The sequence below is a fragment of the Balaenoptera ricei genome, chromosome 1 (genome assembly GCF_028023285.1).
Source record: "Balaenoptera ricei isolate mBalRic1 chromosome 1, mBalRic1.hap2, whole genome shotgun sequence".
NCBI classification, from domain to species: Eukaryota; Metazoa; Chordata; class Mammalia; order Artiodactyla; family Balaenopteridae; genus Balaenoptera; species Balaenoptera ricei.
Genome location: NC_082639.1, coordinates 114320345 through 114344057, shown reverse-complemented (window position 1 = coordinate 114344057; position 23713 = coordinate 114320345). Strand labels below are relative to the sequence as shown.

At 46.4% G+C, this 23713-nt stretch overlaps 1 protein-coding gene across 1 annotated transcript; it reads right to left on the bottom strand.

Annotated features, from left to right (window-relative positions):
- Nucleotides 1–349: 349 nt before the first annotated feature.
- PRCC (proline rich mitotic checkpoint control factor) lies at nt 350–22858 on the bottom strand. Its single transcript, XM_059934142.1, has 7 exons — nt 22129–22858; nt 12545–12592; nt 9391–9957; nt 7037–7132; nt 5190–5333; nt 2769–2834; nt 350–911 (listed from the first exon to the last, which is right to left on the bottom strand). Exons 1-7 carry the CDS (start codon nt 22597–22599, stop codon nt 825–827), a joined length of 1479 nt encoding a protein of 492 aa, XP_059790125.1. The 5' UTR covers nt 22600–22858; the 3' UTR covers nt 350–824.
- Between the last annotated feature and the right edge of the window lie 855 nt (nt 22859–23713).

The following is a 23713-nucleotide window of genomic DNA, read 5'->3' as shown; positions in this document are numbered from 1 at the left end:
AGCTAGGAGTCCAGAAATATCCAAGATCTGTCTAGCCCCCAAGCTCTATGCAAAGCTTCCAAACCAGTCCAGGTCGATGACAACCAGTATAAATTTGACTCATCTTTAGGGACAGGCATTTCACCACTTTTTCATGTCCAACAACTCTTTCATGTCACAGAAACAATCTCCTTGACTTCCCCCAGTCTTCAGAGATACCCGAGATCAGCAATACTTCCCATATTTGGGATCACAGGCCCCTGTCCCATACAAAATTGTCGTACAATTCCTAGAGTCTTCAATGGCCATGACCCCAGTTTAGATGGTGAGTACTCAGAAAGATGCAAAGTAATCATAAGACAGCTCATGATAGTTTGGAGGTTGCTTTACACAAAGTAAATATTGAGATCCAAGGACAGGATAACAAATGAGAAGGGTCCAAAAAAAAGAGACCTCACTTAAAAGTAGGAAAGGGTCAGGGCAGGCAGCATCTGTCAGACTGAATGTTTTATTTCAACAGACATCCCTGGTTTTAAAAAAAAAAAAAAAAGATGGAGGGGTTCAACATTTCATCACACCCAACAGGGAGCAAAACTCCCATCCAAGAACTCAGAGCCCCTTCTGAGGCATCACTTGAGTCTTTGCTAGCTCCAAGACAGAAAGGAGCTGAATTTTCTAACTTTTGTTAAGAAAAATCTATCAAATATGTTCATTCTCGCAGAGGCGAGGGCTGGGTCCTCAGGGAAGGAGATCCTGGGCTTGGAACAGCTGGGGTCCCAGAGATGAAGCTGGGGGCCCGGCCAGCTGGGCAGCAGGAGATCCAGGGGGCAGTCAGGTCCAGAGCCCTAGAATCCATATTTGGCTTGGGTCTGCCGGCGGCTGAGCTTGTTCTCCGACCAGGTGTTCTTCAGTTCCAGCTCCCGCTCCTTAGCCTATGCAAGGAAGAGGGGGCAGGGGAGAGTCACACAAAGGTTCTGAGAAATATTTTTCTCTTGCCTCTGTGCACTTCCCAATTTAAAGTCTTTCTCCCATCAAAACAATTATGTGGAAAAAGCAAATCCCTTGAAAGATTTAATTTTCCCTTATTCAAGCAGAAGGGGAAGACCCTGAGAAAGCAAAGAAAAACCATCTCTTTGGGGAGCTAATAGGGTTTAAGCAGAATAAAGACTCAAGAATCCTGGTCCTTCATCAGGTAGAATTAAAACAGAGATGCTCAAGTAGGAAATGGACAAATGAGAAATTGAATTTGGCATCTGAAAGAAAGACAACTGGCTACCTTGGATACCTAACTAGCCAGGTGGGAGAGGACAGCCTCGAAGACTTGGACAGGTCAAAACAGGACACCAACCAAGTCTGGAGCCACAGTTTGCTGCTGTGTTGAATACAGTGTATATGGTACCCTAGAAATTCACACCACTTTAAAGTATAAATTGAAGCTGTGAAAAATTGACTGGAAGGAACTAGAATTAATGCTTTCTCCTTCTGACCACGACAACTCCTGGCTCTACATTGCATTCTGGGAAGGTACAAGCGCCACCCTAGAAAAGGGACTCCTCAACCCCACTCCCACAAGCTAGCTGATACCTGCTCATTTCCCCTGGAATGGGGTGGGGTGCTAAGGGTTTGGGTTTAAAAAAAGACCCTACAGGGGAGCAGCGAGCAAAAAAAAATAATTAATTAAAAAATAAAAATAAATTTAAAAAACTTTTGAAAGACCCTACCCTCAAATTCTTTCCCTACAAACAACAAGACAGGGTAAGGGTACAAAGGAGTCCCTGAAAAGGAATGTGAAAATATGATAAGAACAACGAAAGCAAGTTTTGCCACTGAAATCACCAACCAGCATATACACTCCCCAGGGAAATGGCCAGGAAAGAGTCTTATTCCTGGTCTGTACCCTTGACAGCATTTAGTACAGTAGGTCTTGAAAAGATATTTAGTGATTCAGTGAATTATTTGAAAGCTGCCAGGTCCTATCAAATAAATACCAAGACATATTCTAATTCCAGAAGATATTCTGGATTATCTGTAATTTTGAATTATTTGCACTGATGTTTCCTGCCATAGAAATGGAGAACATAAATAAAACCAACTTCCTCATGAGGTGGATGTTTTGCTAAAAGTTGGTGAACCAATTTTTCTTTAAAGTTTTTTTTTTAATTTTTAAAATTTATTTATTGGCTGCATTGGGTTTTCATTGCAGTGGGCGGGCTTCTCACTTCAGTGGCTTCTCTTGTTGTGGAGTGCGGGCTCTAGGCGCGTGGGCTTCAGTAGTTGTGGCACGCAGGCTCAGTAGTTGTGGCTCGCGGGCTCTAGAGCGCAGGCTCAGTAGTTGTGGCGCACGGGCTTAGTTGCTCCGTGGCATGTGGGATCTTCCCAGACCAGGGCTCGAACCCGTGTCCCCTGCATTGGCAGGTGGATTCTTAACCACTGTGCAACCAGGGAAGTCCCTAAAGTTTTTTAAATTATCAGATAAACTTGCTATTTGAAAGAACCCTATGATAAACCATTTCACTCCCCTCTTTTTTTTTTTTTTTTCCCCCTCTTACTTTTATGCTTTGAGTATCTGAATTTTCACTTACAGAGTTTATTCCAAGCACCTGTACTTGAGTCTTATCCGAAGTGAGACTGATGCAGAGGAGAATTCTGAAGGACACAGCCCCACCTAGTGGCCGTATGGAGAACTGGGGAGGGTGCCTGCTGGAAGCTTCTTAGCCTAGATCTCAGCCTTCAAATCCCCAGGTTTATAGGGATCCTGCCTAGCAGGCCAGGGCCCTCAACCCTCTCACCTGATGAATCAGATACGTGATCTGGTGTTTCCGCCGCTGCTGGCCTGTTGGCTGCTCACCTTTCTTCTGCAAGGGAAGAAAACAATCATTAACCCACTGAAAGAAAAGTGGAAGTTTCTCACGTGCCCCAATGAGGCAAGGTTGGGCATTAAGAAACCAACTATACACAGCCCATATCCTAGGGGGAAAAAGTCAGCTTGGAGCTGTTTTTATGTCTGTATACTTACAGTTATTTTTATTAAAGCCATTATGCAAAAATCCCAAGCTCAGACTACTTGCCTATAATAGCCAGCTAACATCCCCATTAGACTGGAAATTCTGTGGGGTCAGGACTGTCTACTACATCTTTGGTAACCCCACCTCGCCCCCAGCACCAAGCATGGTGTTCTGCCCACAGTGGGCACTTGATACCAGCTTTACTGCCTGCAGTCAGTCTAAAACAGCTGAAGTGCCAGGGTACAGGAGACCTTCCTCCTCCCGCCCTCCAGACCCCTCACCACCCCCTCTGCCCATCTCCCCTTTAGGCCCTCTTCATCTCTGTCCACCTCTCCCCAGTCAGGCCAGATGTCTAGCCTATCTCCTACCTGCTGCTTACCAAGCTCTCTCCCATCAGTCACCTCTGGCTGAAACCCCACTCCCTCATTCTAGTAACTGCCAACAAACAACTTCCCTGGAATTAGATTTTCACCATCACCCCACCTCTCTCCAGTCTTCCAGCCTCCACCCGTAACTGCACTGAACCCCTAACCAAACTTTGATGCAAATGATTTACTGTCAAAGTCTATATTGGTCTGGGCTTTCATTCTGCGGTTTTTCTGTCCTCTGCCAGTCTTGTCTCAGACTAGAAGCTTCCTAATCAGCCCCACCCAACTCCCAAAACTCCTCTCTGGAGTCTCCTCAGCACTTATGTAATCAATTTGCACCATAATCATTTACACTCAAGTGTCCTTAAATCTCTTTTTCTCAACTACACTGTAAACCCCTCAAGGACAGGAACTGTATCTTTCTCTCCTTTTTTTTCTATCTAGCTCAATACAATGAGATGATGGAAAAAAACCTTAGACCTGGGAAAATAGCAAACTCCAATTCCTTGATGCTATTTAATATCATTTTATATGACAGTTAAAGATGGCAAACATAAAACATCCAGCTCCATTCCTGGCCCACAGTGAGCACTGACAACAGTAGCTATTACTACGTGATGATGCTTCTCGACCCACAGTTAGTAGAGCATGCTCTCCTAAGTGGTTTTTCCAGTAAACAATGATGGATCTATGCTGATCTAACCACAATCCTTTGCTCTGTCCTGTATGGCCGCCAACATTCAGTTAAAACAAATGGCTGGGGCTCAGATGGCCATCTGTGGCCACAGAACAAAGCAAAGAAAATGGACAGAGAAGGGAATAAAATGCCCGACCTTGGCCTTGCTGGTGCTCGGCTAGAATCCAGGGCTTCCCCACATTTTCCCCCCTGTGGCAGGCTCATAAATGTCCACATTTGCTGTACTCAGCTACTAGGTGAAGAGATGTTCATCATACTGACTGAAGAAAACTAGCAGCAAGAAGGTAGGAGTATGGTGTGGGAAATGTGAGGAATAAAGCATCTGAAAAGACTACAGCTGGCTACAATAAATAATGGAAAGAAAGGAGAGAGAAGGACATGTACACTCAGCACCTAGGACCCCAGGGCTTCTGAGGCTGTGTTGTGCCCACACCTCACAGATGTGCTGTGCCAGGTCCCAACTTAACAGGATGGAGAGGGCTTTCCTGGTGGCGCAGTGGTTAAGAATCCGCCTGCCAGTGCAGGGGACACGGGTTCGAGCCCTGGTCTGGGAAGATCCCACGTGCCGCAGAGCGGCTAAGCCCGTGCGCCACAACTACTGAGCCTGCGCTCTAGAGCCCACAAGCCGCAACTACTGAAGCCCGCGTGCCTAGATCCTGTGCTCTGCAACAAGAGAAGCCACGGCAACGAGAAGCCCGCGCACTACAACGAAGAGTAGCCCCCCGCTCGCCGCAGCTAGAGAAAGCCCGCATGCAGCAACAAAGACCCAACTCAGCCAAAAATAAATTAATTAATTAAAAAAAAAAAAAAAAAACAGGATGGAGAGAGGGATATGACTGCAGAGAGGAGGAGGGGCAGCTATGGATCCTGTCCAGCCAGGGAAGGAGCCACACATATCCGACATCTTCCCAACTGCAGGTTAGGAAACTGTTTCAACCATCCAATCTCAGTAACCAGACTCCACCATCCAGATGGAGAGCAAAGTGCTGCAAATTCTGAAAGGCGGGAGCTCTATCTGGGAGGCTTGGTGTACACTCCAGTACCAAGGGGAACAGGTGTTTGCTAAAGGTGCCGGGACAGTAACAATGGGGTATGGGGTCAGATTTTGCTTTGGCCACCCACTAGACCTTTCCCACTTACTTTGCTGAATGACTTCATGGTTTTCTCTTCTGTCAATGACTTGGTCATCCACTGCTGGGCCCCACTGAGCTGGTCATCACCTTTGATCTCCACAAAGTTGATCTCCTCCCTCCCTCGGTTCCTTTTGCCCTGCAGCCGCTTAAACTGGAAAAGGGGAAAAAAATTCAGGAGTGGGGGGTCTGGGTAGGGGGTCAGGAGATGTCACCAAGGATCCAGAGTTTATAGAATGGTTTTGGGCCTCCCCAATTCCATTGCACCCTTAATTCTCTCTATGCAGTATGTCCTTTCACCGTGCCACCTACCAAGTGGCCTTAAAGCCAGGTGAAAGGCTACTTCTCAGAAGTTTTCCTGGCCTCAGGAAAAGGAAGGGCAAAATGTATTCCCAAACATAAGTGAGTGCAGAGAATCACTGATATGAATTTGTATTCAAATTATTTATAAATTGTATCTGCCTAAAAGGACTGCACACTATTTTCAAATTAAGGGTACAAAAAAAAAAAAAATTTTAGGATTTCTCTTCTAAAACTTGGTTCTTTTAACATGTCTGTCTGTTCCTTCTCATTGGTTCAGTATCACCAAATCAGCAGACCGCACACCAGACCAGACATTAGAGAAGGAGAACGTAGAGATGGGGAGAAAGGAAGCCTCAAAAAAATACCTGGCAAATTTTCTAAGAGACTGCTACTCTTTCCTCCTCAAAAAAAAAAAAAAAAATCACACCACAAGTCACCAGGAGATGTGCCTAGAAGGAGTGTGAGCAAAGGGGAATTAAATTCAAGAACACTCGGAAACCTGCAATGAAACCCAGGTTGTGGTCTGAGCATTACCAAGGCCTCCTGGGGTCACTCTACCCATAAGAAGCTGACTTTTGCCACTGGATGAGCTCTCTGCCGCCTCCTAGGCTTAAAACAAAAAGGGCCTAACTACTGAACTTGTCAAGGAGGATATACACAGGGAAGTGGATGAACACAGTATTAACCACAGGCAGAAGTTTGCAAAGGGATGCACATCTTTCTGTGAAAAGGTGAGAAGAAAATTATTTTTATAAGAACTTGCATGCAAAGAGGTAGAATCCCCTATTTCTCCAACCCACTCCTAATAGGCTGTGACCTCGCTACAGATGGAATACTTTATCTCCTGAACATGACCAGATGGCCGCAAGACATGGGGTTTTCATCTTCCCTTGTGCTGAGCTGGGGAAAAGCTCAGCAGCAGGGAACACAGTGATGTGAAACACAGGGTTATTTACTGTGGCTGCTGTTCCCTCCCCAAATCCACTCTCCCTGTCTCCGTTAGTGTGAATGAACCCAACGTTTTGGCTAGGCATATTACCACCCAACAAAAAGACTACATTTCCTTGCAACTAGATATGGCCATGTGACCAGGTTCTAGTCAGTAAGACAGAAGGGGAAGTGTTCTTAGGAACTTTCAGGAAGTCTCCTAAAAGGGGAGGTGACTTTCTTTCTCCACTCTGCTGCCTGGTATGCAGTAATGATGGCAGTGGACTTAGCTACATTCTTATTCTTATCACTAACCATAAGAATAAAGGCCACAACCTAGGGATGGGCAAAGTAATGATGAGAAGGGGACTGGATCCCTGACAACTTTGTGGAGCTGCCATACCAGCCTTCGCCTACCTACCTCTAGCCTTCTTTTATGAAGAAAAAAGTTAACTTCCCTTACATAAGCCAGTATTACTTGAAGTTTCTCAATTATATGTTGCCAAACCTAATCCTAAATGAATGTCGTTTAAAAAAAAAAAAAGAAAGAAAGAATTTCCTTTAGCTTCAGCTTTGAAACCTGGTGTCCAGGGGTCAAAGATGGTCACTTGTGCTTTGTTAACTTACTGCTTCGTCATCGATGAAGGAGGCATCTGGGGCAATTTCCTGTGGGGGGACCAGAGTCGGGTCCTGTGCGGGATAGTAGCCACCACTGTAATAATCCTGCAGTCAAGGAGGGAAAAAAACACACCAACTGAGGGCACAGTGGAGAGGGGACAAAGAAAACCCTCATCAAAGAGGCAGTGGTGACACCCACACCCACACTACAGACCCTCAAATGGACCAGTAAAAGCACAGATCCTAAGGACCTACCCTATAACTCAAGAACCAGAGTTTCTTCTCACCTGCACCATCCAGACAGATGGATATTTTTTAGGGAAGAGAGATAAGAAATAAAGACGTTCTCTCTGGCTTCAATTTACACCCTGCTCCCTTGGCTGCTTCCCAAGAGTGATTCCCACTCCTGACCTCTACTGTGCCTCAGCCCTGCTCCTCCTGCTCATGAGACCCCAGTAAAATCCAGTGTGAGCAGAGGTGAGAGGGTGTGAGGCATGCCATTCCTGCTCCTCGTCCTATCTACACCCTGGACACAGGGGATCGCCTATAACAGGCAGGGAGGTTGCAGATCTCTGATAAAAATCAACCACTGCAAGGGTGGTATGGAATTTACAAAGCTGGGAACAAACCAGGTTTGCATTACCAGATTTTTAGTTCAGGAATTGATGATTCCCCTTTAGAGGTGAGCTGTCCAGATGTTGTTATGGACCCTAGAGGAAGAGGGGTGAAGGCAAGGGCAAGGCCCCTACTGTGGCCGAGTCAGGCAGCCACAGAGCTGAGAAGCTGTTTCCTCCCTGCCTGCATTTTTTCCTAATTCTTCCACCTTTGCCCAGAACTCCAAGAAATGCTCCTCTAAAAACATTCATTTTATAGTGAGCTATATGAAAAATAAGGTTTAATTCTGACTAAAAATAATACATAAAAACCCAGAGTAATTAACTTTAATAAAAAGTATTGATAATAACATACATTTAAATTGCAGGGCCCCCTACTGTATTTAAAGTGCTTTAATTTGCACAGATTACCTCAATAGTGTTTATAACTGCATACAGAATTCCAACTAATACTCATTTGCTGGATGTAAACTAGTGGTTTCTTAGATTTTTTTTTTTTTTTTTTCCTGCTAAAGAGATCAAAACACTCATGTTCCTCCTTCCTTCTAACAACCTGAGGGGAGATGCATTGTCCCTGATCAGCCTACAGGATACAACAAGGTTTAACAGCAAATAGTTTTCAAAGTCTTTGATCAGAACAGAGTCCCTTCAAAGCCCACTACCTAGACTGTAGATAAGATTAACACTGACCATTCAGAGAATCACACTGGCTGAAGAAGACAGAAGTCTTGAAACCATCGCATGCTGGCAGGAAAACTTCCTACAGCTGCCCAGCCACAGGGCCAGCCAGAGGCCTCTGTCCCACCTCCACCCCTGCTGCGAGTCCCCGAACTCCTGGAGCACTCTCCATCTCAGGAAGCTCTGACCACTGGAAAAGTCTTTCTTAAACCTATTTACAACCTGGCCTCATATATGCTCACTCCCTGAGGCCACAGAGAACAAGTTAAACAGCTCTTCCAAATAACATGTGAATAAAAAGTTATCATAACCATTTACTGAGCATTTGCTATGTTCCAGGCACCACGCGAAACCAATGTAATTCTACCTAGCAACCCTGAAGTTGCTAGTATTCTTCCCATTCGAGAGCTGAGAAATCTGAGACTCAGAGAGGCAGTTAAGTAATAGACTCACATAGTTTGAGATTCAAACTCCAAACCACCCTCAAACCCCATTCTCTATCTCTGCCCAAACTACGGTCCTCCAGCATCTTCTTTCCAGGGACTTGACTCAGTCCCTTCAACTTCCTGTGACTCAGTCGAGGCCTCTCACCATTCTAATTCCCCTTTGCATTCGACTCTCCGGATTCCCTCCTGTCCTCCGCAGTCCCTCCCCTCCCTTGCAGTCCTCAGCACTCCCCACCTCCAGAACTCTTCTCGGACTCACTGCTGTCTAGGAGTCTATGCCACAGTTCACTTATCCTCCTCACCCACATCTGCAGAAGCTACCTGGGATCTCTAAGACTAGAGACTGCTCCTCTTCCACTTTCTCCCTATACCTTTCATCAGCTCCTACAATGACATTTTGTTTTCAGAATAAACGGGTCAATTATGTGTTTCGACCTGTCAGACTTCAAGACTTAGCATAAAGGTAGTATGTTTTGAGGCCTGACAGGTACAGGAAAACCAAGACACCAGAAGATTCATTAATTCAGCCAAAGTGGTGCCACAGAGGCCTTATCACTGGCTCAAAGCTCTCCCTGACGGCCACACTCCAACATTCCCTGGCCTGCCCTCCACGCCTCTTACCCACCTGATAGTAAGCACCAGCGGCATTGGCATCGCCATACGTGGAAAACTGATTGTAGCTGTAGTCATCCCCAGGCTTAGGCATCCAAGGGGCCCCACTTGAGCCTGCTGCCATCTTGAACTCTAAGGGGGCATTGGCTGCATCGTCCTGGAAGGCCGGCTCTGGTTCCGTGCCTGGAGGCAACTCTTCAGGGACAGTGGGAATGGGGTAAGGGTATGGCTCAACTCCAGGCGGCTCGGCCTTCTCAGGGAGGGAGAAAAAGTTCTCAGGGGCTACTTCCTCATCACTGTCGTCCTCTTCCTGTGTGATCTGCTTCGTCACCTGCAGGGCGGCACTCTTGGCAGCAGCCTTGATAGCAGAGGGCGATGGAGTGGTGGTCGTGGTGCCCACAACAGGGGCGAGAGAAGAGGGCTTGGTCTTAGAAGCCTGTCTGGAGGGCTTAGTGTCAGAGGAGCCATCCGAGGGTTTCCGGGAGAAGGCATGGGGCAGGAGCAACCTGTTAGTCTCTTTCACAGTCAGGTTTTTAGGTTGGGGAAGCAAGGCGGACAAACCAGTCCCCTCACTGGATCCCTGGTGAGCCCAGGTTTGGGTAAGGAGGGAAGAAAGATGACAAGTGAGATGTTATGATACATACTACTGACATTAAGAACAAGCATTACAGATATGTGCCCTAGCCTAAAATCTTACCAGCCCTGTTTCCATCTTACCTCGGCCCACTAACGTCATCCAAACTGGACTTGACTCCTCCTACCTCAGGCCATTCTGCTGTCCGCTTCTCCCAAGGTAAGATGTCATCCCTGTTTTCCTCATCCATCTCAACCCAGCTCCTCTTCCCTCTGCCACAAAGCCTTCCCTGACTCTGATTTTTTTGCAAATATGATAATACATTTGGCAAATACATCATCCTTCTTCCCAAAAAGCCCAGGGCTCTCTCCAGCTGATCACTGAACCTCTCCCTATGTCCTAAAGGTTCCTCTTAACATGGGTACTCCCTGCTTCCTTTGGATTGCTACTCAAAGTCAAGAGCAAGGCTATGTCCAAAAAAGACATTCATACATACCGCCAAAAGTTCCCTCCCCCACCCAAGAAAAGCCCTACAGACGGGGTATATTCAGCTTGTTTATGCCAGAGTCATGCATTTAATTTATCAATTTGTAAGCTAATTGGCTCAGCCTATCCAGTGTTCCTCAGCCCAACCAGAGTTGCTATTATTCATAAGAATCTCTGGGATTCTGCTTTCCATGTGCTACAGGGCCAGCTTGGCCTAACTGCAGGGCTGAGGGAGGTGTCAGTCTGAAAAAGGAGAATGGAATAAGGTCATTGTGTCACCGTCCTGGAGTACCCATGTACTTCAGCTCTCTCAGCCAAGAAATGCCCAGAATGAGTAAAATAAGACTTTTGAGTCAAGCAGGCCAGGCAGAACTGTTCATCCAGAAAATGGGCTCTTCTCCCTGCTGTCTGGGTTCACAGATTTGGGTCATTTCAGCCTGGTAGACCCCAGAGGCTCAGGTTCATAAAAACCAGACTGAGGTGGCAGGTGGAGCACATCCTCAGGCTACCTTCAAAGTGTCTGACTTCTCAGATACATCTGGGATCACGGCTACATCCCTTTGCAGTGCTGGGTCCCTACTCTGCCTTAACAGCTCAGAGTTTCTCTATGCACTCATCTCTTCCCACCATCTGGAAGACTGCTGTTTATTCCTGGGGTGCCTTCTGAGCCAGTGTCCTCTCGTCTCTTTAGTTGCCAGTCCACGTCCTCCAGGAAGCCATTCAGATAACAGAGAACAAGTGGCTTCATTCAGTCTCAGCAAGTCAGTATCTTCCATGATTCCTCCTCCATCACCCACTACAAATATGGACACAACATCACTCTCACTAGTTATCTTTCTTTCACATGACTTTGTCCTTCTAACACCTCCCAGCCATGGAAGTGACACCTCAACAGAGTCAGGAGAAGGAGCAACTTCAGCATCATATACCTAAATCATGAGACAGCAACCTTATAAAGGCAGGACTGTTTTTTTTTTTTTTTTTTTTTTGGCTGCGTTGGGTCTTCGTTGCTGCGTGCCGGCTTTCTCTAGTTGCAACAAACGGGGGCTACTCTTCGTTGTGGTGCGCAGGTTTCTCATCGCGGCGGCTTCTCTTGTTGCGGAGCACGGGCTCTAGGCGCGCAGGCCTCAGTAGCTGTGGCTCGCAGGCCCTAGAGTGCAGGCTCAGTAGTTGTGGGGCACGGGCTTAGTTGCTCCGCGGCATGTGGGATCTTCCCGGACCAGGGCTCGAACCCATGTCCTCTGCATTGGCAGGCGGATTCTTAACCACTCTGCCACCAGGGAAGTCTCAAGGCAGAACTGCTTTTGCTCTTCCTGAGGCATATAATCAACATGAGGTCAGAGAGTGTATAAATCACCGAGTGTGGAGCTGAGCAGGAAGAAACTTCTGGGAGCCAGAATAAAGGCACGGGGACAAGGGGAAACAGGCAACAGCAGCGAGATCATCTCCCGACACTGTCTGGTTAAGGACTTCTGGTCTTGATGACAGAGCAGCAGCCAAATGCAGCAGATAAGAGCCTGGACTCTACAGTCAGACTGCCTCAGTCTGAACCCCAGCTCTGTCCCCACTAGTTGTCTGACCTTGGGCAAGTTCCTTAAGCTCTCGTTTTCCTTGTATGTAACACAGGGATGATAATAACGCTATGACTTAAGCACTATTAGGAGGATTAAATCAGTTAAACACTGGTATAGCACTTAGTGCCTGGTAAGTGCTATTTAAGTGTTTCTTTTCCAGGTTAAAAATGAGGCAGGGAGAAGATGGATAATTTTAAAGTTCAGATGCTCCATAACAACATTTTGACCAATCCGTTTATTCTACCATTCCTAAATAATCCTTTTACCTGAAATGTAATGAATCAAATTGAGTTCCAATTCATCTCCCTACCACGCCTGTCCTCTAGGAGAGACGCCAGTGCGCTAAAGCCAGGGAACAGCGAGGAGAGGGTAGAGAAGCACGAGGTCTGATGTTATCAGGAAAACAAAACTACACCCAAACAGGCAGTTGTCCAATACTTGCATTTGCTCTAAGCCTGACCTGGAAATTTCCCGTCTTTCAGGAAGCAATATGGGAAGAGAAGAAATGGCTTCTATTACGTCACAAAGCTTACCTGAAGGACAGTTTTCTTCTTTGTGGGTTCATCTTCCTCGGAATCTGACTGAGAGAAAAAGAAACGGAGTGAGGTCTCACTGTTTAAGGACAGTGGAGAAGCACTCACATTAAATGAAGCACAAATAAAGGACTGGACAACAGGGGCCATCATCTTGTCCGAGCCCCTCCTCTGTATGAGAGGTGCACCCCCCAGAACCAGCTAAACAAGCAGAGCTTCCTTCCTGCTCTCGAACAGCTTCAGAGAACAAGGTATGCGTTGACCGCCCCTGGTCACTCATCCCCATACCCCAGACCTGTTGCACAACCTTCTCAGCATCAATTTCCAGTCCTTTAAATTAAGACTACTTCCTCCCATTCAGCCTTTGGTGGAAAGAAAAAGCTACACCCATTCTTCTTCCTATAAATCTGTCCACTAGAAGATGAATGGGATTTGGCCCACAATCTCACCCAATCTCAGTTTCACTTCTAAAACCACTTACATAGACTACATAACCACAGGGCTGGGGAACTCCGGTGGGATTAAGTGGTATGTTAACTACTCTTCTATGAGGTATTAAAGGTCAAAGCCATTGGAGAAATCCATTCCCTCTCCAAGTATGATCTATTGTCTGCCAGACAGAGTTGTTTGTGTCCAGGAAGAAGGCAAGCAAATGATGACTGTGAGAATTTGGAGCAAGAAGGGAGCTCATCTGTGTTACCCCTCTGACTCACCAGGATTGTTTCTAATACAAGCTCTCACACTAAAAACGTCTAAACTTTTAGCTCAATACCAGTTCCTCAGCATCTCCAACTATCAGAAAGATGCAAGGCATATGAAGAGCAAGCTTTCACATTTTATTTTAAAAAATTAATATCCAAACTGAGAACCTTAGAAGTTTTCCATTTGTTCTTAGCACCTTGGTTTGGGGCATCTGTAAATAAAGGTGATTAGGCAAGAATCTAAGATCCTATTCATCTCCAAGATTCTAAAGAACTCAAATCCTCTGCCTGTCTTTCTCAACTGACCCTCATATCTCACAAGTTCCTTTCGGGATCTTTTCGTTTTTTTCTATTTTATTTTTATTTATTTATTTTTTTGGCCACACCACATGGCATGCGGAATCTTAGTTCCCCCACCAGGGATCGAACCTACGCCCTCTGCAGTGGAAGCGCAGAGTCTTAACCACTGGACCGCCAGTGAAGTCCACAGGTTCCTTTTTGGATTTGTGTGCTACAAGGACTTTTTGATCATTATTACTCAGAACCTACTGTATGCAAGACACTGTGCCAGGTACTACAGACAGAGCTTCCCAACTGGTGTCCTATGGCTGGGTTATAGGTACTATGATGATATTGATCCACTCAGCCCACAGGGCATCAGGCAGGGCTTGGAGCAGGTAGGGTCCTGGCCCACTGGTTTCCAGAGGCACAGCCTGTACCACTTGCCCCACTGTGCTTCAAAGATTTTCTTGTGTGCCATGACATGAAAAAAGTCCCTGCCCTCAAGAAACTTACAGTCCAGTTAAGAAGAATGACAAGTACCCAAATAACTGTAATAAAAGCAGTAAAAAGATAAGGGCATCAAGTGTGGTTCCAACATCACCTCAAAGAATTGGCTGATCCTCCATTTGTGCTTTCTTTCACGTAAGGCCCCCACCTTATTACTCCCTCTCGCCTACCTGAATCGCTGACACCTCTCACTCTCCTGTCAGTCTGCACTCTGTACTTCCTGACTCGAAACTCCTAAAGTCTTCCTGAAGAAGCTCACCTTGCTCTTTTTCACTGTGTCCCTAAGTTATTCATTTGTCTGGGGTGGCATCATGCTAACGATTCATTTGTGCTTGCTCTGTAAAAATGTTACATTTTTCACGTGCGTATTCTTCCCTTTACTCCTGACAGCCAAGGCCCTATCTTACGGTTCAATATTACCTCACAGTAGTCAGTGCACAATGATTTTAATTACTAACTGCTGCCAATCGTAGTATTAAAAAAAACCTGTTAAGAGAAATCTGTCTTGGACTTCCCTGGTGGCACAGTGGTTAAGAATCTGCCTGCCAATGCAAGGGACACAGGTTTGAGCCCTGGTCCGGGAAGATCCCACATGCCTCAGAGCAACTAAACCCATGCACCACAACAACTGAGCCTGCGCTCTACAGCCCACAAGCCACAACTACTGAGCCCGTGTGCCACAACTACTGAAGCTCACGCGCCTAGAGCCCGTGCTCCCCAACAAAGAGAAGCCAGCTCAATGAGAAGCCCATGTACCGCAACAAAGAGAAGCCCCCACTCGTCGCAACTAGAGAAAAGCCCGTGTGCAGCAATGAAGACCCAACACAGCCAAAGATAAGTAAACAAAATAAATAAATATATATATTTTTAAAAAAAGAGAAATCTGTCTTAGTACTTAAATATGGAGGTAAGGGAAAGGGCAGTAAAGGACAGGACAGTCATTTGCTGAGTAGCTACTATGTGTCAGGCAACTTATTCACAAGTTTTTAATTCAATCCTGAATAAAATTTCAAGGTAGGCATTATTATCTCAACTTTACAGGTAAGGAAAATAAGGCTCAGAGAGGTTAAATAATTGCTAGTACACGGCAGAACCAGGACCTGAATCAGTTTAGGCTCCCATGCTTTTGCAGCTGAGCTGTGTGCGTGTCCAGACCTGAGATCCACACTGATCAGATCCCACTAGATCCCACAGGATACAGCCGAGAGAACAAGGCACAACATCAGAAATACAGGTTTCAATCTCAGCTTTGCCACTCACTGGCTGGGAGGATCCCCAAAGAGCCATTCAACCCCCCAAGCCTCAGTTAGCAATAATACTTAATCCATGTCACAACACTGTTCTAAAGACTGCATGAGCTACTATCCATGAAAATGTATATAAACTAAAATTCTTAACAGACTTCAAGGATTACTATTCTCTCTGGTCTGCCAAGATGTCAAACGCAACCGAAGAATAAGCCTTAAGCCCCAAACACCCAAGCATTTTTGACCTTTTCTCTCTGTTCCAAACTTCCACTGCCTCAGGGGCTACTGACCATTTCCCTTGTCTTTTGACCGTGAAGACTTTTCTCCTTTCCAGCAGACCACACAGAGCCACCTCACTATGGGGTATACAAGGTTTTCATGAAGTCCCCAGGCACGTTTAAACTTTAACATCTAAGGCAATACGTCCAATGGAAACAATCTGAAAATAAAATTTTATCAAGTTTAAGACGATTACATTTATAAAATTGTACAAGCATATTTTTATTTTTCAGATCCTGTGGCAAACAGAAAGTGGCTACTTTGAAAGTGTAGGCAAACTGTCCCACGGCTAATAGAATTGAAGGCCAGATCAGCTGTGGGAAGAAAATTCAATTTTTCCTTAAATGTCAGATTGTTTCCATTACACTGTCAACCTAAGTTTAAAAGCGCACGCACACACAAACTGTACAAAGACTTTAGGAACACCTTATTAATTTTGGATTTAGAGAACTGCTATGGCTACTCACAATCATCCTTCTTTGAACATTTTGTACTCATCTACTGAACCCCATTATAAATCATCTCAAGATGGGCACAAAATATGACAGACTCCCTAAAACAGAACACTAAGACCCTCAAAATAAATGTGCTGAGCCCCTAAACACTTCTTAAGTCATGACTATTCATCTTTGAGGGAGGGGTAAAAATAATCTTTACCTCTTAAAGCTGACAAACAGGACTCCGAGACATTCAGTAATCTACCCAGGGCCACAGAGGAAGTCCAGGGCCATTGGGAGGGTGAGGAAATAGAATGAGAACCACCTCTTGCCCCCTGAACTAACTTTAGCCAACTAAAGAGGTTGGAAACACAGAAGTCACTGGTTCACTATGAAAAGAGGTCTAGATGCCACTCAGAATACTTATGAGCATGTGGGGGCCTGAATGAAAACTAACAGGAAGCAAAAGGAAAGCTCAGCAAGGAATTATCCAAATACCTCAAACAGAAAAATAAACTTCGGTTCAGAGTACCAAAAAGGAGGAGATGAATAAGCCAAAAGCTAAGAGATGTGCCATATATCCTCCAGTCACAGGGTAGGGGTTGGAGTTGGGGGGATACAGCTGTCTTGGAGCATTTAAAAGAAAAATTAATTCAGCTTCTATCAGGAACCAGCTAGAGGCAATGGGCTTAGCCTAAATACAGTATTTAACTAAGACACAAGAACTTCCTTGATGGTGAGAGGTACATGAGTATACTGGGTTTTTTCCCCTTACCATGGTAAAACATATATAACACAAAGTTTATCATTTTAACCATTTATAAATGTACAATTCAGTGGCAGTAAGTACATTCACAATATTGTATAACCATCACCACTATTTCCAGAACTTTTTCATCATCCCAAATAGAAACTCTGTACCTATTGAACAACAATTCCCTATTCCCCAGCCCCCAGTAACCTCTACTCTACTTTCTATCTCTGGATTTGCCTACTCTAGGTACCTCATATAAATGGAATCATACAATAGGTGTCCTTCTGTGTCTAGCTTATTTTACTTAGCATGATGTCTGCAAAGTCCATCCATGTTGTAGCATGTACCAGATTGCATTCCTTTCTAAGGCTGAATAATATTCCATTGCATGTATATACCACACTTTTGTGTATCCACTCATCTGCTGATAAGTTGGGCTGTTGCGCTGTTGCCACCTTTTGGCTACTGGCTACTGTGAGTAGTGCTGCTGTGAACACTGGCATACAAGTATCTGTGTGAGTCCGTTTTCAATTCTTTTCACCTAGTAGTGAAATTGCTGGATCATATGGTAATTCTAATTAACTTTTTGAGGACCTGCCAAACTGTTTTCCACAGGAGTATGTTAAATGGAGGCTGTGGAGTCAATTCCTAGAGAATGCTAAAGACCAGTGAATGGTGATCTGAGTGGGTCTGTTTCCTTAGACCCAGAAAGAAGGGTGACGCTAGAGATACGGGAGCACCCAGGGCTGGAAGAAGTACGCTGGGCCAGAACAGGCATTCCCGGGTTTTAGAGACACAAACCGGTTGTGTCTCTTAAGAAGAAAGTATTGTATTTCTTCTTGGCCTCATTAGAGCCTGAGCCTCAATGGCCACCACTGTCCTCTCTGTTCCAGCTGCCAAGAGTGACAAGACACACACACCCAGAGACTGCTGAGCAAGAACGGAAACAGGCATTTTCCATTAAGCCAGGCCCAGTGGGATCTGCTAATCTATCAGAGCCTCGTTCCCCGTGGCAACCTCCCTCTTATCTTTCCAGGCTCTGGTCCTGACAGACTCCCTCTCCAAAAAAGCAATCACTAGTTGCCAGGGCCAGGAGCCAAGAAGAAAATCAGGGCCCAAGCACAGACTCCCCCACCCCCAGGCTCCAAACTCTAATCACTTCTACACTCCTCTCTGCTGTTATCCCAATCAGCTAGATTCATCAACTTTTCTACCCTTTTGTCTCAAATATGTTCTTACAGCTGCCCTTCAGTTAGGACACCATTTTCTCTCCCACCTTTGCACTGCTCATCGTATCACTTTCATAGTTCTGGTTGCTCAAGGTTCTTCTATCTTTTTGGTAGGCACTATGATAGAAAGGAACAGAACACACCTGGGTACAAATACGACTTCTCTGCTACTCCCAAACTGTGTGATTTTAGCTCTGTTCTCTAAATTCCTATCTCCTCACCTGTAAACTAGGGGTAACACTTAGCTTACAGAGTCGCTGAAGTGCCCAGCACAGTGTCGGACACCACACAGGTGCCCCACAGATGTTAGTGCGCTCCTCCTTCCCTTTCTATCTAGGGCTAAATCTTAGCTAAATCCACCGCAGTCAACTCTTATATTACTTGGTTAACAGAAATGAGCAAAATTAGTGAAATCGCAATCTCACAGCTTCAAATCTTCCACTACCTGGGTAAACAATCTAAAAGGATGGGTAATACTAATCCAGATAACCCTAAGATTTCTATTTGTGTTGTAATGCACATTACATGACAGAAAACTCTCACAGCAAACTTATTCTTCTAATTTTGTTTTTTTGGTATCCTAATTTTAGAAGTCTGCATCCCCTAAGCCCGCAAAGTCAACAATAAACCACTGTTCAGAAAAAGAACAGTAAGAAGGGAAAAGGAAAGGATGATTCTCCATTTTATGGATCATTCCTAACTCCTCACATAAGTCAAAAGCTGACTGAATTTGATTCTGCAGGGCACCTGGAGAGAGAAATTTGGCACTACCCTGCCCCCTGACTGCAGCTGATTGATGAGCTTACCCAAACCAATCATATTCTCTCCCCTGGAAAACCAGAGCTGGGACTAAGACTGTAGGTCAATCTGAGCCAATCACTAAAAGGAAGGAACTAAAAACCAAGGAGGTATGGGTGGCCATCTTTCACCTGCAACAAAAGTTAAGAAGTGGAAACTGGTCTGCAGACAAAGAAGAATGAATCAAATGTGCAAAGAGGAGCTGTGGGGGTCTCCGACAGATCTCCAATTCCTGATTCCAGGCCCTTTCCAAGGTACCTCAGTATACTTATGACACATTTCCATTTAAGCCAGCTGGGAGCAGTTTCTGATACTTGTAACCAATTAAATCTAATCCCCAATGTGCTCAGCCTCTGTATTCCGTAAATAAATGGCACCACTACCCTCCCAGCTGCCTGAGCCAAAAGGCAAGGGGTCAGCCTTGAATCCTCTCCTTCACCCATGACATCCAATCAATTCCCTAGTCTTAAAACGTCTACCTCAGAAAAAGACCTGGAGCCTCCAGCTCTCTCCATCCCCCGCTACTCCCTTATCCAGGCCGCCATCATCTCTCACACTCTCTCTGCCGGTCTTGCTCCCTCCAGACCTTTCAGCACCCTGTGATCAGAGAATTCTTGCTCAGACTTCAAGGGCTCTTCACTACCCTAGAATTATGTACAAAGGCCTTGGCATAGTATCCAAGGCCCACTGTCATCTAGCCTCAGCCTCCTTCTCTCTAGCTTCATCTCTCGTCACTGCCCCGCCCACCCATGCGCTCCAGCCATGGTGCCTTACGAAAGGTTCCCCCAAAGCATTTTCATTCTCTCACCTCTGGGCTTTTGTACATTCTGTCCCCCTGCCTGATGTTCTCCTCTCCATCGCCCCTTTCTCTGGCTACCTTCTGCTCATCTGTCGCATCTCTGAAGTTTAGACATCGACTCCTCCTGGAAGCCTCCCCAACCTGTGAACTGGATTAGTGCCCCCAAAGGAGTGCTCCCATGGCACCAGCTCTATCATGGTTCTTCTCTGACTTGACCTAAAATCTATTTCCTTGTCTGTCTCCCCCCATTGACCATAAACTCCTTTTGTGACAGGATCTATCATGTTCACTACTGTACTCTCAGCTCCTGGCACAGAGAAGCAGCTCAATACTGAACTAACAAATGAATGAATGAAAATTCAGAGTTAATTACTTCTACTTCAGCACCAAACCCTAAAGAGAAACTATTTAAGGAAACCTAATTCATTCACTCAAATGTTTACTGAGAGCCCAATAAGCACAAGACACAGAGCTTGGAACCACAGGGCCTTAGAACCACAACTATTTCAAAGGTAAAGGTCACCCTCACCTAATCATCTTGGAACTCTTAGGCTACGCTTCCCAGGAACTATATGTTCAGAAAACAAAAATACTAACTTGAACAGAACAAAAATGGGAAACTGGACCGGCTAAGGGCTAGGATTTGGCTTTATTTTAATTATCCACGTCAGGATTCACCTCAGGAATTTAGTGAATTATACTTACAAAGGAGGGATAGTTAGAAGTCCTCAGAGTTTTCTGCCACTTCAGCCAGCCTAAATGGAAGATTCCACAGCCTCTACCAGCAACTTTTCCTAATGCTACCTTTGCAGACCTAAAAATGAGCCTTTCCGCCGTCACTGTGGAGGGTGGAGGGTGGAGGGAGGCAGGCTCAAAGTGCCATCTTCCACCATATATCACAATTAGGCTGCGAGAAAAGTTGGTGGGAAAATTGTGAAAAGAAAACACCCCAAACAACAAACCTATTTTCCTCTGTCCTACTCAGGGACTTTCCTTTGTTCCAGGTTAAATCAAGACCAAACTAAGTTTCAGTGGAGCAATACAAGGCTTTTTGGGAACCTAAACTTAGAAATGACAAACTCAGGTGAGAAAGAAGGGGGAAACGATATGGAAAAAAATTTGGAACATGGTAGTGAGGGAGATTCTGGAAACTCCTTCTATAAAGAATCCATATTCATTTGAGTTCATTCACTCAAAATATTTAGGTAGTACTCAGCATGTGCCAGGCACTGTTTTAACCACCAGGGATATAGCAGCGAATAAAATAAACAATAAGCCTACCTTCATGGAGCTTGTATACTAGCAAAAGGAGAAAGGCAAATAAAATATACAGTATGTTAGACGGCGGTAAAGTATTTTAGATGGTGGTGCTATGGAGAAAAATAAAAGTGGGATGGGGAGGAGCGTGTGACAGGAAGTTGCAATTTAAATAGGTCGGCTAGGAAGTCCTCACCGAGAACGTGTCTTTTAAGCCAAGATTTGAAAGAGGTGAGGGAAAGAACATTAGGACATATGGGGGGGAGAAGAGAAATAGCCTCCAGGCAGAGCCGGAAGTCTGAAGAAAAGCAAGGGCAAAAATCAGCTTCTCTCAGAGGGTTACCAAAGGTGAGCCAGGGATTGACCCAATTAACCTTTTAGGAGAGAGAGAATGGAAAAGAACTCCAAATAACTCTAAAGTATCACCTGCCCCTAGGCTGTCTCCTTTATCCCCCAAAGCGTTCACTCCAGAAAAGGCCTTCAATTTTTCTGATACAACATTCAGAAAACGACAAGAGCTTGGTTGCCTCTCTAGGAGCCAAATGTCCTAATTCACCTAGGCTTGAGAAATACCTAAACCGTGAAACTGAGGCACAGGCCTGGAGTTCAGATAAACCCTTAATCTTCACTCTGCCCTTTGCCAGGTAAGATCTTGCGTGCTGGACACCTGTTTCTTATCCGTAAAAATTAGAATGTTATCTCCCAGAGTTCTGTAACAATTGAAGGAAAGGGCCAGTGCCTGGCAAATGATCTGTACTCAACAAATACTCAATTTCTTCCCTAACTCCCCTCAAAAACAGAATCCAGGATTCCTATCCTTTTCGTTCCGAACCCTGATGCTTTTAAGTTCAGAGGCAAAGGAAAAGGTTAGTCCTGAATGTTCAGCAAGGCCTCAGGAATCCTGTCTCCCGTTACCTCAGGTACCAGATTTTATGCTGTTCTCAGTATAAGAGAGAGAGAGGAAAAAAAACCAAAAACTGGCCTGCGGTGAAGATGCAACAAAGCGGAGTGGAACCAAGTGTCCCTAGGCCTGGGCCTGTCAGTGCCAGGTGATGGTATATGGCCCTTCTGCAGGCGAATCCAGCTTGAAGACACCCGCATGGACAAATACCCTAACTCCCCAAAGCTGACAAACTTCAGCTCAATTAATCGCACTGTACCAGGAATCCAGCGGTCCGGAATCAACGGATGCACTTACAGGAGGGAGTCTCGGAATCTCCACAAGTCCCTCCCACAGCTGAGCCCATGCCCAAACCCAACGGACAGTTTGGGGGTGCCCTCCTCAGATACTCACATCCCCCTTATGCAGCTCTGGCGCCGCAATCTTCACCGGCTCTGTCCTCTTCTTTGGCTTGGGAAGCCCCAGGGGGGGCCCGGCCCCGCCGATAGGGGGGGGCAGACTGAGGCCAGGGCCTCTGGGCGAGGGCAGCCCCAATCCCAGCCCCTCCCCAATTCCCGCCGCTTCAGCCGGGCTCACGCCTGGAGGTGGGGGGAAGCCTCCCAGACCGAAGGGCAAGGAGGGAGGAGGCTGGAGCCGGGGGTCTCCGGTGGGTGTGGGCAGCAACAACGGCGGGGGAAAGGCTGGGGCCAGCATCTGGGGGGACGGAGGCAGCAAGGCCGGACCCTTGGGCGCGGGAAGAGAAGCGAACAAGCCCCCTAAAGTGGGCCCAGGTGTAGGGGCCGCCGCCTCCTCCTCCTCCTCCGGCTCCGGCTCAGCCTCATCCGGCTCACTCTCATCGCTGCTGGCGTAAGCAACCAGCGACATGGCGCCTCCCGCCTTTGGGGCGCCCTTGCCGGCAGACGAGGCCTACTTGACACCGGGGATGTCCGGAGGCCTAGTGGGCCCCGCCAGTCAGCGGAGCGGGGAACCAAAAAGCCCGCCTTCTCCGTACTCTAGGGGTAGCCCCGGTAGAGGCCCATGCCCACAGTTGATTTCCACCGAATAAGCCTTCCCTCTCCACTTAAGCTCCTAGTCCCGGGCAACTACACACAGCTAATGGCCGCCGAGTCACTCCACCTCCTCCTCGTCTCACCAATATACGAACTACAACTCCCAGAAAACACTTTGGCCACAGCACCATTCTCCGCCGCAGGGAGCTCAGCGCAAGGCACGGTGGGAGTTGGAGTCCGAGGAAGGATTAAGGGGTGCGGAGAAAGACAGGAGGTAAACCCGCCTCTGACACGAGGGCTCCTGGGATGAGTAGTTTTTTTGGTCTCCTGACAATTCCTAGGTAACTACAAGCCCCATCAGTCACCGCGGTAGTCACGGAGACGGATAGGAGAGCATTTCGGTACTTGAAGTTCCCTAAAACAGCTGCTTGGGCGCTAAGATTTATGGGAGACGTAGTGCTCTTAGAAACTGCAAGTGAGGTCGGGAATGAGAGGGAGTCTGGGAAGGTGACGGATTGAGGGAAAATAGCTTAAAGGGAAAGAGGTCTGTAAATGAACTGATGAAGCTTCCGAGGCCACTGAAACCCCGAGTTGGAATAAAACACCCCAAGAAGAGCCAGGGCCCGAGACACCTGTACGGAATTGGGCTGCGAGCCAGAAAGAAGCAAGACTTCAGGCCTAATTAAAAACATCTGAGGGGCTCCCCTGGTGGTGCAGTGGTTAAGAATCCGCCTGCCAATGCAGGGGACACGGGTTCGAGCTCTGGTCCGGGAAGATCCCACATGCCGCAGAGCAACTAAGCCCATGCGCCACAACTACTGAGCCTGCTCTCTAGAGCCCGGGAGCCACAACTACTGAGCCCGCGCGGTACAACTACTGAAGCCCGCGTGCCTAGAGCCTGTGCTCTGCAATGAGAGGCCCGTGCACCGCAACGAAGAGTAGCGCCCACTTGCCGCAACTAGAGAAAGCCTGCGCACAGCAACGAAGAC